Source organism: Psittacula echo (genome assembly GCF_963264785.1).
Source record: "Psittacula echo genome assembly, chromosome: 5".
NCBI lineage: Eukaryota > Metazoa > Chordata > Aves > Psittaciformes > Psittacidae > Psittacula > Psittacula echo.
In genome coordinates, this window is record NC_137739.1 from 50,343,064 (window position 1) to 50,358,708 (window position 15,645).

Below are 15,645 nucleotides of genomic sequence, written 5' to 3' on the forward strand. Positions count from 1 at the left end.
GCCCGCCTCCCCGCTTGGTGCGCGCGCCCCCGGGGAAGCCCTGTCCTTAAGCTGGCGCGCCGCGGTTCCGAGGGGCGTTGTGCGGCTCCTTTGTGAGTCTTTCTGGGAGGACCTTAACGAGCGAGAGGACGCGTGCGCCCCGGAAGCGGAAGCGAGCCGTGGCCAGCGGGGAGAGGACGAGTGGTGACGTTTCGCCGGCCAACGGGTAGCGGTGGCAGCTGCTGTGTCGTGGTTGCCAGTGGCGGGTGCAGAGCGTTGGGCGGCTGCGCCGCGGCGGCTCGACTGGGCCCCGCGCCCTGCTCCCGGTCAGTGCTAGCGCGAAGCGGGACCGCGACCCAACCCCGGCGGCGATCCTGCGGCGGGTAGGGCGGGCACCCACGCCCTGCTGGCGGTGAGGAGCGGACGGCAGCGCTGCCCTCTGGCCTTCTGGGTAGCTGCCGGACCGCGCTGCCCTGGCTGCTGTTGGGCTACTGCACCTTCCCAGGCCGTCGCTGGAACAGGGCTGGCCCGGCCCCGTACGCGGCCGTTGGCGGTCGCAAGCTCTGGGTGCGCGGGGAAGAGGCTGAGGCCGGGCATCTAGCGGGGCTGTCCCTTCGCCAGTTTTGGCTTTTCCTTGAAAACAAGGGTGTAGGGCCATAAGCAGGATGGCCAGTCCCTGCTGCGGTTTTGGGGCTGCTTTCCTGCTTCTCCTCGGGTAACTTCAGAAGGTGGAAGCTAGTATGTTGGGGCTGAGTGCCGCTGCAGCAGCTCAACCTATTCACACCTGTGAATCAGCTTTTGTTGTACAGTGGGTTTTAACCCATGTATGTATTTAGTATAACTTTATCGTACAGACTGTAAGTGTTCCTTTTGCTTGTTATCCTTAAAACAGTTGTTATCTGCTAAAGCTGTTATCTTAAAAATTCCATGCATTGAAGAGTCCTGCTAGTTGAGCTGGACGACTTTTGGTTTGAGTTTTATACTAAATGGATAGGCAGGGGTAGGTGGTCTGTCTCTTGGGAATTTTTACTGCTATTTTGTTATGGCTTAGTAAAGCCCCCACTATTTCTGCTGCCCCTTGATTCCTGAAATGCCGCTTTTCAGCGGCAAGTGGAGAGGCCTTGCACTCTGCAGTGGAACCTGGGAGCTCAGTGCCGAGGTGCCCAGGCTGCTTCTGCTTAAGGCGGCTCAGTCTGTATAGCACTCACGGCCTTCCTCAGCACGAGGCCTGCTTGATGCAGCCTGGTTGTTTTACTGTGGGGCGCTGGCAGGTTCAGACCTGTACAGTGAGTTTATGGAGTGCTGCATCAAAGCTAAAAAGCTTTTCCAGAACTGCAGATGCTCTGAACGCAGCCTATACTCATTCTGCAGTGCAGTCACTGTTAGTGCCTGTCTGGGCACCTGCCAAACCAAGTTGGCTACCTGCTAACACAGCTTATGTGTCTTTTCATCTTGGATGGACTGTGTGTTAAAAGTTGTGTTAATTTCTGTAGCTGGCATTCCTTAGTAATTCTGATGGCTTATAAATCCTTAATGTGCTAGAGCTGATAGTAAAATGTTTAAACTCATCCCTTAGTATACCGTTTGTATTATTCTTACTGTAAGGCTGTTGGAAGAAACTTTTGGAGTTAAACATTTACTTATTAGGACGTAATTAATTTTTTGTATTTGGAGACCCATAGAGCTCTGGAAACTAATTTTAAATATTGAGTGTTCACCCGGCTGCTGTATTATGGTCATGCTGTCAAATTTCTAAGCTCTTATATCCAAGTGTTCTAGTTAAGTGTTGTCCATGGCTGCAGTTTTAGCAGCTCAGATCTTTCTGAGATGGAATACTGCTTTTAAAAGTTTTATTATTTCTTTGTTTTGAAGGGGTTTTTTACAATTACTGTGATTGTCCTGGGAAACAAGCTTGAAAAACATTTTGAACATCTGCTTTCCTGGCACTCTTTGGTAGATCATATTGACAATAATGCTTTTTTCAGAACTATTTTGCAAGAATGTGACTTATGTGTTTTCTAAGGAAAACTTGGAATTTTCCTGCCTTAGATGTCATTTAGAAGTCCTTTTCCAGCAAAGGAAGAAGCTGCATATCCATATCTGTTGGCATACTGATCTGCAAATATTTTACAGAGTTCCTTAGGAAGCATAGACAAATTTTTAAATGAAATATCAAGATGGCATGGTAGTATATGTCACTTTGGAATTGCTTGTTCATTTAATGTATATTTAATCTAAAATCTGTGCATATATTTATTTGCATCACTTGCTACACCTGAGGCCTGTACTTTGAATGTATTTATCTTGAAACTTCTGGAGGTTTTGTTCTGGGTTGTGGCCTCAATATCAGAGGGGTTGGACTGGCAGTTGTGTTTCTTGGTTTTCTTTCTTAAACTGCCAACTTCATAACAATATTAACTCTCAATTAGGCAAAGCAGTCAGGAGGTTGGCTTATGCATGTGATTTATTTTGTATACTTCGGAATATATCTTTGTACTTATTTGTAAACATATCATAAGCTCTGCTTTTTTGGGGCCTGTGCAGCTGGTGAATCTTGATGTGTGTGTATAATGAGCTTCTTTCTATTTTACCTAGGTTGAAGCACTCTCAAATAAAATACAAGTGTAGTTAATGATGTATTCTTAAGTTTACTAAATAGACCAGCCTCTCTTGTCCATTTAGTCCTCTAGAGGGAGAGGGAAAATTCACCAAAATCTGAAAAACTCTCAGCTACTTTGATTAGAGGGGCTCTCATCATTGGAAAATTTGCCTTCCATTCTCGATGGAGGAATTCAAATGTGTGGTTCTGAATTCAGCTATCAGCAAGGCAGTAGTTTGAGCTGGGTATGAGGAAAAAACCCTGTGAAATTGGAAGATAAACAAGAAGTGTCTGAAATTCTCTATTTCAGCAGTAACAATGATGTTGCAACTTTTTTTGCTCATTAGACAAATCTTGGTTTGCCCTTTTCAGAATTCTATGTTGCTGTTTCTGCCATGTGTTCTCCTGAATAACTTGCCACCTTGTATAGGAGGTAGAGTGGCTTAGCATATTGACTAAACTATGCATACCCTTCAGAAATTAACTCTTTATGGTTCCTTAAGTACAAGTTGTGGTATGCTTTAGATTTATATGTAAATTTGTGTCTGTAGTAAGCAAAAATAGATTGATTTAAGAAAACAAAACAACAACCTTCCTCCTCCCCCAAACATTAAAAAATACAATGTGAATTTTGCTTATTAAAATTGGATTATGTTTGAGGGGTTACTAGAATGGGAAATCCAATTTGATTTAATGTAAGGTAGATAAAGTAAAACCGGTAATTAATGTTCAATTTTGCTAGCAAACTATTTTGTAGGATGCAGAGCTTCTAAGCTATTCTGGTTGGTTTTATTCTGTCCTGTAGCATATTGCTGATAAGATAAAAAGCAGTTAGCACTCTTTCTGGAACTCTGACTGGACTATTTTTTTCATAGTGAACTCGATGCACAAATATTCCAGACAGTGAAATGCTTCCTAATGGCAGTATGGAGTCTCTATTTTCAAGTAGGCCTTCAGGATAGCCTAAAATTAGCTTCAGGCCAGTATTTCCTAAAAATAACTTGAAAAAAAGTAAAACCTGTGTGCTTTCTAGAGTGGAAAGCAGGTTTCTTAACCCAAAAGCTACTGGAATAATTACTTTGTGAAGGCATAGCTTCAACTAGGTTTAAATTTAATTTTTAATTGTTTTTCAGATTCTACTAAGTTGTACTCGAAGCTTCCAAAATGGTTCTAGCAGATCTTGGAAGAAAAATAACTTCAGCATTACGCTCACTGAGCAATGCTACGATTATCAATGAAGAGGTATGTAGTATGCATGTGTGCTGGCACTAACATTTAGAAAGAGAAGTTCTGAGAAGAAGTTCTCAAAGGCTTATGAGAAGCTTGAAGTAGGTTGATGTTATCTTGAGGCTCTTTTCTCTCAGGTAGAAGTTTTAGCTAGAGGTTTTAACCCCCTGATATTACTGCCAAAACTTAGAACCAGATATAGACATCTATAATCACCTCAGGCACAGTGAGTCCCGTGGTCAAAAGGTCCTTGAGCATGGTGGCTGTACTTAGGGAGATTAGCATTCTGAGGAGGTAACACTGAAGGAGGCAAAATGTGCCTAAGGTTGGGTAGAAGATAGGCTGTGAGACTATATAGAGTGCTCTTATTTATGCATGTGTGTGCAGCTGGACTACGGAGATGGCTGTGGGAAGCTGAAGTGTAAGAAGAACAAATAGCTTTCAGTATGAACTTTGCTGTCTTAAATGTGAGGATTATGTTTTTTTGCTGTCTTTATATTCAAGCCAATACAGTATGTGGCTGAGGAAGCTGTTTGTCTTGGAATAGTCTGTTGGTTTTGTTTTGGTTTTTTTTTTTTTTTTCCTTCTTTTAAATTTAGGATTTGAAATTATAAATAAGTATTTTCTGTTATATGTACTGAAAAGCAGGATGGAAACTAATTGATGTGATGGTTTAGAATGGCCTCTGAGTAAATAGTTAGAAACTCTTTTCGAGTAGGCAGACAGGTGGCTTAAAGTAACTAGAAAGTAGGCTTATCAAGGGTTATAGGGTTGGAGCTTGTGCACAGAAGAAAGATTTTTAACAAATCTCAAGCTGGGAGACAACAAATCCTTAACTGAATCCGACATAGGCCAATATTTTTTTTTGTTCTCAGCAGTAGAAACTTTTCTCCTGCAAGAGCTCAAACCGTGCAAATGAAACCATTTGTGCAGGTGTTACTTTTGGAAAAAAAAAATCTTCTGTTCATGACTTTTCACTTTGAAAACCACTAAATTGGGTTCCTAACTGAGGCACTTACTTGCCTAAAAGATACACCCCAGAGCAGCAGTCCAGTTTCTGAGAATGCAGATGACAGTGTGTCCATTTTTGCTTTAAGGGATATTTTTATTTACAGATTGTGTTAAGAGATTCTTTTTGTAGCTTTTTGTTACTGTTGACTCGAAGGAGTACCTACAGGGAAGTTTAGGAAGACTTGCTAGCATGCAAGCTGCTGCTGTCCTAAATGCAATAGGAAGTGTTCTGTGTTACTTTGTTACGGTGTGCATATTACAAATTGAGGACCCTTCTTTTCCCATATTACGCTTTGAAGTTTAAATTGGATTTGCATAGGAACAGATGCATAGACTTTTTTCTTTTTGGCAGTCAGTATGATAAGACTGCATGCATTTAATTTGTAAAAGCCTTGGTTATATGGTAAATACATCTTATTTTGGACTAATACTGTGTATTGTAAAACCATTTTTCTTTTATACTTTAAAGGTTTTAAATGCTATGTTAAAAGAAGTATGTACAGCATTACTAGAAGCTGATGTTAATATTAAACTTGTGAAACAACTCAGAGAAAATGTCAAGTAAGTAAACTAATAAAAATGCTTAAACTTCTAATGTTTGTAAAAGCTGTAATTCAGGGTTACAGAAGAATAACTTCTAACTTTGTATGGTTTTCTTAGACACACAAAGTTTAACAGGAAAATACAGTTTAAACTAAATGTCTAGACAGTTTCCTGCAAAGAATCTTCATGAAGTTTAGCCAGTTATTGTTGTTACGCTTGTTTCAAAATAATGTTCCTGTTATCAGTTGAATGGTATGATAAACAAGTTCTTTGTTACTTCCTAGACACCTCATCTTCACATGTTCTGTGCTGGATATAAGTAGATTTGTATAAGACCAGTACTGTTACTTGGCTGTTATCAGACATGTAATTCAAGTAGATGCAAGTCTGAAAGATCCAAGTATTTTAGAAGCCTTTTTTTGTCCTGCATATAAAAGTAATATCTCAAGTGCATGCCTTCTTAAATATGTTCTGTCTGAAAACTCAAGGCAAATCAGAGTTATGCCTAGGTTAAAGTGATGATGTAAGTTATGCTACTGTTTCATGATTTTCCTAAACTCAGGTCTGCAATTGATCTGGAAGAAATGGCATCTGGTCTTAACAAAAGAAAAATGATTCAGCATGCTGTCTTTAAGGAACTTGTTAAGGTAGGACTTCAAAACTCTGTATTATGTCACTTCTCTTGTACAGCCTAGGCTGTAGAATCAGTACAGTAGCAGGCCAAGAGTTAAGGTTGTTGAGTGGTACCTGCAGTTATGTTTCTTGTTGTAAGGCTTCTTACTATTGCAAACAGCAATATTCTTCTGATTGAAGCTACTTCCTGGGCATCAATCTGACTAACTTCAATTTTAGCTTCAAGTTCAGCTGTTCTTAATCTTCAATTGAAATTTAAAGACAAAATAAAGGTAAAGTACTGTTAGCTTCTGAAATGTCTTTGGTTGTCCCAGAAACACACTTTTGCTACCCTAATAAAGATTTGCTCAAACTACTTATAATCCTTTGAAAAAGTGTTAATTAACAACCCAGCAGTCATAGCAGCATTTTTCTTTAATCTGCCTGCAGGGTCAAATCAGTACCTGGGTATCAGTATTCTTTCCTTTTTCCAGTTAACAGTATAGTCTTTTGTTCTTCTGTAGTCTGTGCCCACCCATATGATAGTTCTCTGGAATGTATGTACCTTCTACTTTTGGAGAAGTGAGGCAGTAACCCTAAGAAGTCTTCTTTACTGTAGGATTTTCACCAGAAGAGGTCCATCTTGAGCAGTGATGGTGGGATTGAGGTCATGTTTCTGTGTTGTCTGTTATACTTGTGCCATGTATACAGGCCACCCTGACTTTGGTGCTTGATATTACAAATAAATTAACACTGTTACTGTTACAGAATTATTATGCAGAACTCTATGTATTTTTAGATATCTTGCACAGACTGTTGCTTGTCACTGTAAATCAGCAAGCATCTAAGCCAAAAAAAGACTAGACTATGCATAAGTTGGTTTGCTGCACTGAATATAAAACCAGGCACCTAGCATGACTGTGACACTGTTCTGTGCTTCTGAAGTTCAGTTCTGCAATATACATTATTCTTTAGCTTGTAGATCCTGGAGTCAAAGCGTGGACACCTACCAAAGGAAAACAGAATATTATAATGTTTGTTGGTTTGCAAGGAAGTGGTAAAACAACAACCTGTTCAAAGGTAACTTGCACTGTGAATCTTTGCATGTCTTTTTTTAATGTTTTTTGCTTCTTGGGGAAGGTGGTGGTGATTGACCTACGTTGGCATGATTTGCTTGTGATCAGTGCTGCTTCTGTTAGGAAAGTACTGATTAAAGTGTAGAAATATTTTTGCAGGGGGTCTTCTGAGATGAGAAGAATGTTCAAAGTAATAATATTGTGGGGCAATTTATGGTTTGTAGAACTTTTATCAAGATTTCTTTTTAAACTAAACTCTTGATGAAACAGTACTGTTTATGGACAAGAAATTCCATTCTTTCTGGGTTTAAGACTGGTATTATGAATGGAACTGATCTCATTCCATTACCTGTTTTGGGAGACCAGTGGGAGCTGGCGTCTGTGTTAGATATCTCAGTTAAGTATGAGTGGGTGATTGTGAAACCTCTTCCAGCCCCAAACTCATTGAGAAGATTTGGATTTGGTTTTTTAAGGCTAAAAAAAGAATGCTAGAATGCTCTGATTCAGTGTTTAACCTGTTTATGATACTTGTTGGGAGGAAAAAATATCCTGTGGAAAAAATGCATCTTTGTTGCTTTTTTCAGTCATCTGCTTCTGAGATTCACACAAAGGCTGTTCCAAATATACCACTGTTCTGATTTCATAAGTCTCTTCTAGTGCTTCTGTAGGCAAACTGTGTTTTGGAAGTCTGTCTTTGGTCAACCAGATATTCTGTGAATGTACATTGTACCAGTGAAGCTGACTTTTACAAGAAAGTAAGGATTCCCTTAAATCCTTTAAAACATGTCCTTGAAATGGAAATATCTTTGCTCCTCTGGAAGTACAGAAACAAAGAGCTGTACAAGTTGTAGCCATTACAGTACTTAATATTGAAGTACTTACTGGTTTGGGTAGTGTCCTGTTTTTGACTGGGATAGAGTTAATTTTCTTCCTAGTAGCTGGTACAGTGCTGTGTTTTAGCTTTAGTATGAGAATAGCTACTACAAGAGGTAGTTTCTAAAAGCTAGTTCTGTCTACAGTATTAACAGTAAGCAGAATCCAGGAGTTAGTAAAATGGGAACTGGAATTATTTGTAGTCATTCCTAGCTCAGGAAACTGGAATCAGGAGCAGAGGCAAGCAGTTGTTTTCATCTTCCCTTTAATAATTATTTGTGTAACATACTTTTCTAAACAACAAAGGTGCTAACATTGGGTACTTATACAGTGTTACTAAGTAGTCTCAGTTACAGGAAAGCTGGCTTGATTTTCTTTTTTTTTTTTTTTTCTCTGAGTGTACTTCAGTGGCTTGTAAGTTGTTACCCAGTGTCATGCTTTCTCATGGGATTTTAGTGTAACTACTTGTTTTGGATTTCTTTTCACAGTTAGCATACTTCTATCAGAGGAAAGGTTGGAAGACTTGTTTGATATGTGCAGACACCTACAGAGCAGGTAATACAGTCTTTAATGATGTAGTTCTTTAATACTTACAGATTATTTTTTTTTTAACAGCCCCTTGACTATACCTGTCTTACAGGTGCTTTCGACCAGTTAAAGCAGAACGCCACAAAAGCAAGAATTCCCTTTTACGGGAGGTAAGCATCTTTCAGAATCAGTTCAGAGAACAATTCAATTCCAACGATGTATTGTTCCTTACTGAACATCTCTCATGAGGCCCCATTCAGTGTTGCGTAATTACGTAGATTTTATAATACTTGCTCTGATCAGGTGAAAATTCTGCTTAATCCAGTGTACTGTCTGCCAGTAGTAGAAGGTAAGGATAGTTTTAAGAGATCAGGCATCTGGGCATAATTCCCTTGAATGTTCTCTCAGTGAGTGGCAGTTTATAGGTCTTTACCAGACAGATTTTCAGGAAGTACTGTTATAGATCAAAGGATATGATTTTTGGACCCTTAATTTTTATTGTCAAGTAGGGGCAGCAGTGAATCTAAAATAGCTTTTATAAAGCAAGAAGCTTCATTGGAAGTGTACTGTCCAGGTGCTCAGTTAAATCTTACTTCAGAGAAGGGCCAGAGACGGGCTGCTTAGTGTGGTTTTCAGCAGGGGAGACAGGCAGTCCTTTGTGCTTCACTTTACTGAATAGTAAGGGCAAATGACTTAGACGTATTTTAAATCAATTTTTTGCTTGACGTGAAAGTCACTGTTGAAATCCAGATCGTTAACCAGTTTATAGTCAGGTGGTGAAAGTCTGAATTAGTTTCTTTGGTAACTCTTTGCTGATTTGTTATTTATTCTTCTTCTTGTTTCCTTTGTTTTTCTTTGTGGTCAGTTATACAGAAATGGATCCTGTAATTATTGCCTCAGAAGGTGTTGAGAAATTTAAAAATGAAAACTTTGAAATAATCATTGTTGATACAAGTGGACGTCACAAACAGGAAGACTCTTTGTTTGAAGAGATGTTACAAGTTGCTAATGCCATAGTGAGTAGTTTCAAGAAATACAGTAACTTCTGTTATAGTAATTTGACTACAATTAATTTATGTTTATCTCCTAATGTTCTGTGTGGTTAAACCAGGGCTGGATCATCAGTGCTTTAATTCAGCTTTAATTCTTCTATCTTTAATTCAAGAGGATGCTTGCATGTAACTAGACTGCCATTCCTGCTTTAACTTCTCCTTTTCAGGATCTTTTTATATTGAGAAACTAGATAAAAGCACCAGTCTGATCTGGCTTCCTGTAGCTATGTGTACTGAATTTTCTGTGATTGTCACAAATAATTGCCCTGAAACAAAGAAGATGATTGGATAACTTTCAACAGCTTTGATATGTAAATGAAGCTGGTGTTTTTCTTGTATGGGTTTTCCAAGTCTGACTATTTGATTCTGTGGTCTTGCATGACAGTATGATGGTTCCCACACAACTGCTGCTAATAGCTAACTTGTTTTCAGAGGAATGGATTTCCTAAAGCTCTTAATGTAAAAGCCAAGGGAAGACATTGTTAGCCATTAATTGCTCATAGATCCTAAATAGCTTATTGGCTCAGATATTAGCTAAAATCACTCAAAACATAAGTAATCACTGTAAACCTATAAAATTGTAATATTTTGTGTTGTAGATAAGTCATAGTAATACAGCATCAGTTTTCAAATGTTTGCTAGACAATACTGTTTGTAAAACAGTTGTCCTTTTGTTTCAAACTGCATAGCCCTTACATGCTCTTATTGCAGTTAGTTCTGCTATTGAACATAATGCATGAACACTGTTTAAGCAAGAAAGAAATGATTACTTTATGTATCTCTTATTTCTCCTAGCAACCAGATAACATTGTTTACGTGATGGATGCTTCCATTGGCCAAGCTTGTGAAGCTCAAGCTAAAGCTTTCAAAGATAAAGTAGATGTAGCTTCTGTTATTGTTACTAAGCTTGATGGACATGCAAAAGGAGGTGGAGCTCTCAGTGCGTAAGTATTGTGTTACAGTTGTGTCCAGCACCTGGCCATGCATGGACAACCATGAAATATGTTAGTGTCTCAAAAAAGCTTGCCTATGAAAGTGTCACTGTCACACTGCACAGAATCTAAGATTTAAGTAAGTAGCAGTTATGTTCTTATCCTACTTCTGGTGGATAAGATCACCCATGGACTATTTAACATCAGTCAGTATCACATCTTCTGATGTACTTCCAATACAGTAGTGTGTATTGTAATGTGTCAGACTTGCGTCTTCTGAAAACACCATCAAGCAGTTGTATTTACTGTGTCTTGCCTATTAGGATTTTTCTTTTTTTTTTTTTTTTTTTACAAAAACATAGATTTGGGCTTAATAGATACGACTTACTTGAAAATTTTGCTTCTCATTTAATGCCCAAGATTTTTTTTCCAAAAGGGGAAAAACTCTAGCTAGTCATATCTAATGGCCTTAAAACTGTTATGCAAATCAAACTTCTGGATTGCCGGTGTCCAGCAATTTGATAAAAAATTAGTATTCATTCATACTTTCCTGAATAACATTCTTGTTGGATTTCCCTTGTGCTGTATCTTGACAAACTCAATTGACTAGAAAATGTTAACGTTTTATCTTCAGCCTTATATGATGGCGTGTCAGACTTATCTTCAGCTGTGCTTCAATGATATAGCTTGTATGCAGTTGAGATGATTTGTCAAAGCAGTCAAGTTTAATGACTTACTAAGCTGCTGTCTGACTTTGATCTTAAGTGTTAGAGTTCATGAACTGTCATACCTATTTTGCTGTTATTTATAGCAAAAAAAAAAAAAAAAACAAACACCAAAAAATACCAAAAGCTTGTTCCAGTTGTCATGTGCTTGTATGTGTGAAGTCTGCTGTGTTTGTTTTATACATTCTGTAGACTGGAAGCTGAATTAATGTAAAAGCTAGCGCTAATGATTGATTGGTGAAAAAGTTCTTCCTTTTCTTATGTCTAAGCTTTTTTTCCTGAGTTGGAAACAAGATTGCTGTCTGTTGCAGGAGGTACCTTGAAGAAAAAGTAATCAATGCCTGTCTCATCTGTCCTTGCAATGCTAGCAAGGAGAACACTAGGATAACATGAAGACTATATCTGTTGGTATTTTCAAAGCAGAGTTTGTATTTTACAGAGTGCAAACTAGAGAAACATCTTGTCAGCTTCTCCCAGCTACCCATCCTAAATGCTGGATGTGTTTGTATTAATAGTTTGAGGAGTGGGATGAACAGTTGAGGAGAGAGGATGCACTGTGTTGATGCCTAGCTGATTATGTTAATGGGTGGTACAAAAGATGGGTGGGTTTTGAGAGGCCATTTCATAAAATATATTTTACTGCAGAGTTGCTGCCACAAAGAGTCCTATTATTTTTATTGGAACTGGCGAACACATAGATGACTTTGAGCCCTTTAAAACACAGCCTTTCATCAGCAAACTTCTAGGTATGTACTATGTACAGCTGTACTTAAAAGACACTTACTTTGAATTGGATAATAGAAGTTGAAGCGTCACTTTCTTTTAATGCTAACTTCAGAGCTGGGTTGTTTCTTTTCCAGGTATGGGTGATATTGAAGGATTGATAGATAAAGTAAATGAGTTAAAGTTGGATGATAATGAAGCACTCATAGAAAAGCTCAAACATGGTAAGTCATTCCCAAGGACTGAATTGTGGGTGTATTACCATAACCTAATTATGGCAAGTTGTCTCAGAGATGTAGACCATTGAATTAATCTGTAGACAAGTAATTTGTTTCACGTACGTAGTGTGTTGGTTTTTGAGTGATAAGTCTGTCAGACTGCAGAATAATTAGTTTAATGCTTAAGTGTGTGCCATCTAAAACAGTTTAGCCATGGTAATAGTGAAGAGGTTGATTTATCTATGCAGTATAGTATTTACCTTGTGAATATAAAGAATAACTGAGAAAAGACAGCAAGGCCAAAATGCTAATCCTTTTGTTGTTGCTCTTTAGGTCAATTTACGTTAAGAGATATGTATGAACAATTCCAAAACATCATGAAAATGGGACCATTCAGTCAGATCTTGGTTAGTTATCCCCAAAATATTTTTATCAGATTTTCATTTCTATTTGACAAACTTTGCTGTAAACTTAAACCTTTTCATTGAAACTAATGTTAAGAGTCTGTGCTTTTTCAGGAATGTGAAATTATTTGCTTACTGCGATACATAACTACTGAACTAAAGCTTGCTGTCCATATTTCTGGCTGCTTAACTGAAATTAGGTCTGCCTCTTCTGACACAGTATTTGTTTTCCATTTTTGAAACAAGGGTATGATCCCTGGTTTTGGAACTGACTTTATGAGTAAAGGCAATGAACAGGAATCAATGGCAAGGCTAAAGAAACTGATGACTATAATGGACAGTATGAACGACCAAGGTAAAACAAACTTCACCCACTATTTTTTTTTTTTTCTCTCCATTGTTAAACAAGCTTATTTACAGAGATCTTTTTGGAAACAAGTTGGACGTAAGGCAGCATCTACAGTGACAGAAAATGACAAAGAGCATTTATCACTCTTAGAAATGGCGAAGAGTACATGTCTCAAACTTTCTGAATAAGTCTAAATATTTAGAGATACCTTGACAATTGCCTATTGCTGCTTTATCTGTGTAGAACAGGTGGGATTTTGAAGTATTTGGAGATTATTGTAGGGTAATTATTGGAAATGAATATACTTTTATTTTTTATCCTATAGCTGTGCTTCTTGAATTGTTAATGCTATACTTCCAAATTTAAAAGCTACATTCATCTTTAATCTGTCATTGCTCTGTTTCTTCCTACACACCCTCAAATTTACTTGGTAACATAGCCTCATGTCTGGAATTCAATGTGGTGTTCCTAATCCATTCATAACTCTTGCAGAAGTATGCTATTATCTTTGTGCTAAACCCATTAATATGTTTTAAGACCAAGTATGCTGAAAGCATAATTTATTCAGGTGATTTTTGCTGCCATGGTGATTAAAATACAAACATAACAATGTTTTTATACTACTACTTAGAATATTACATCTCAATTATCTATGTTAAATTCTGCATTGTCACTTCTAAACCAAGGTTTTTGATCCCTGTCTCAAAACTTAAGTTCTCAACAATAATGAGAACCAGTTTGCTACCAGCTGTAATAGATTTTAATGTCAGTAACTGAATGGATTTTTCTTCCCACACTGTAATTGCAGAACTTGACAGTACAGATGGTGCCAAAGTTTTCAGTAAGCAGCCAGGAAGAATCCAAAGAGTAGCAAGAGGTTCAGGTGTTTCTACCAGAGATGTTCAGGAGCTGTTAACTCAATACACTAAGTTTGCACAGATGGTGAAAAAGATGGGAGGCATCAAAGGGCTTTTCAAAGGTAAAAAAACCCCACAACAACAACCCAAAACAAACAAACAAAACCCCCAAACAACAGTTGGTAACTCAGTGGGGAGGTTATGTGATGTATGAACACAGAGGAAATGTGAAAATGTCAATCAGGTGTTGAGAGAGGACAAAGTGAGCTGTAGCTTGATTATTTTCATGATGTTTGAAAGTTCTTTTTATGTAACTGGTGAGAGCTGCACTGTTCTTCACGACACTAATGTATAACTTAGTGGTGAAAATTACTGTATTTTTGGCTTCATCAATGTAGACTTCATTACTACTACACTACTGACACTTCAGTCTGTTATGTGGGGTGCAGGGACTGTTGATCATTAAAATATTTTTAAGTGCCTGATACAGTAACTTTTGATCATGGATTTAAATGGATTTGAGTTGAGAATTAGGAGGTAGAAGTCTGATTTATTTTTAGCCCCATATGTTAATCCACTTTCTTACAATTGCTTCTTTTGTATTATTTTAGGTGGTGATATGTCAAAGAATGTAAACCCATCTCAGCTGGCCAAACTGAATCAACAGATGGCAAAGATGATGGATCCAAGAGTTCTTCATCATATGGGTACGTGTTGGCTTTTTACAGCTTCAGGAGAGGTCTACCAATTACAGTGGAGCATTTGAAATAAAGAAGTGAGGAAGGTGATGTGACAAAGCATGCATTTAGTATCAGTATTAAGTATTCCTAGGTTTCCTGACAAAAATCATAAAACTTAGTCCCGATGTTGTGAATGCTTTGCACTTACCAGTACTTAATCTAGTCTCTTCACTGGGATTTGGCTCTCAAAATGATCAGTTGGAGGGGTGTCCGAAGTAGTAAAGTGGTGACTGTAAGCATGACTGTGCTAAAGCACATCTATTCCTAAACTTCCCTTCTTTTGTAGTCTTTGCCTTAAATGCCTAAATTTGACAGGAGTATCTTTATTGAAAGACTCCATTCTGGAACTTTACTAATTGATAATGGTCACTACTTCAAGGTTTTTTCTTTTGTCTAGATCTTAATACACAGGTCATCTTAAAACCTCCTTCAAGCCTGGTGTTTTGCAGACCTTCCTGTAATTACTCAATTGTCCATTTTCAATAGCCACTGCACTGAAACCTACCTTCAGTCTTGGGCTTTTGCATTTGTATATTATTGAAATAGTGTGTATTCACTGTGATGAGGCCTCAAGCAAGATAGCTGTGCTTCAGAGTTAATTAACACATCCATGTTCTCACTTACCAGGTGGCATGGCAGGACTGCAGTCAATGATGAGACAATTCCAACAAGGTGCTGCTGGGAATATGAAAGGCATGATGGGATTCAATAATATGTAAAGAAGCCTTAATAAAAATGGACTTTGACTCTTCATGGCAACTTCAGTGAAAGAATTTGCTTTCTTCCTTTCTACAGTGATTAGGGGAGTAGTCTTTTGAAATCTTATTCAGGCTTCTCAGTTTCTACATCTAATTTCTGAAAACTATTTTTGCTTAAATTAGTTCCTCTCCACTAATAACTGATGGCACAAAGAGTAATTAAATTTAATAGAACAAAATCATTATGTAAAATTTTAATATTTAGAGACTTTTTAATTGTTTACATCAAATGGCAGCCATTATATTTCTAAACAACCCTGATCTTTGGTTATAGTAACATAAAATGTCACAAATATACTGTAAAATAAAATTTAAGTGGTTATAAACAAGGGAATGGCCTGTTTCTCCAGTTTTCATAACTGTGCTTTATCAGTATGTAGTTGTATGATTTCCTTTCTTTGAGTTGTCTGCAATGACTGTTTTAACTCGTATTTGGCAT

The 15,645-nt window shown here is 37.8% G+C and overlaps 1 protein-coding gene across 3 annotated transcripts; it reads left to right on the forward strand.

Annotated features, from left to right (window-relative positions):
- Positions 1-33: 33 nt before the first annotated feature.
- Positions 34-15,516, forward strand: SRP54 (signal recognition particle 54). 3 transcript variants are annotated; one of them, XM_080617345.1, is made up of 16 exons: positions 34-305; positions 3,712-3,820; positions 5,286-5,377; positions 5,922-6,006; positions 6,947-7,051; positions 8,409-8,475; positions 8,561-8,618; positions 9,314-9,464; positions 10,296-10,444; positions 11,803-11,903; positions 12,018-12,104; positions 12,432-12,505; positions 12,749-12,857; positions 13,660-13,830; positions 14,320-14,415; positions 15,076-15,516. In XM_080617345.1, exons 2-16 carry the CDS (start codon positions 3,743-3,745, stop codon positions 15,165-15,167), a joined length of 1,515 nt encoding a protein of 504 aa, XP_080473471.1. In that variant the 5' UTR covers positions 34-305; positions 3,712-3,742; the 3' UTR covers positions 15,168-15,516. The 3 variants fall into 3 exon arrangements, with proteins under 3 accessions (XP_080473471.1, XP_080473473.1, XP_080473472.1); XM_080617346.1 differs by lacking the exon at positions 34-305 and adding an exon at positions 324-546; XM_080617347.1 differs by lacking the exon at positions 13,660-13,830.
- The last annotated feature ends 129 nt before the right edge of the window (positions 15,517-15,645 follow it).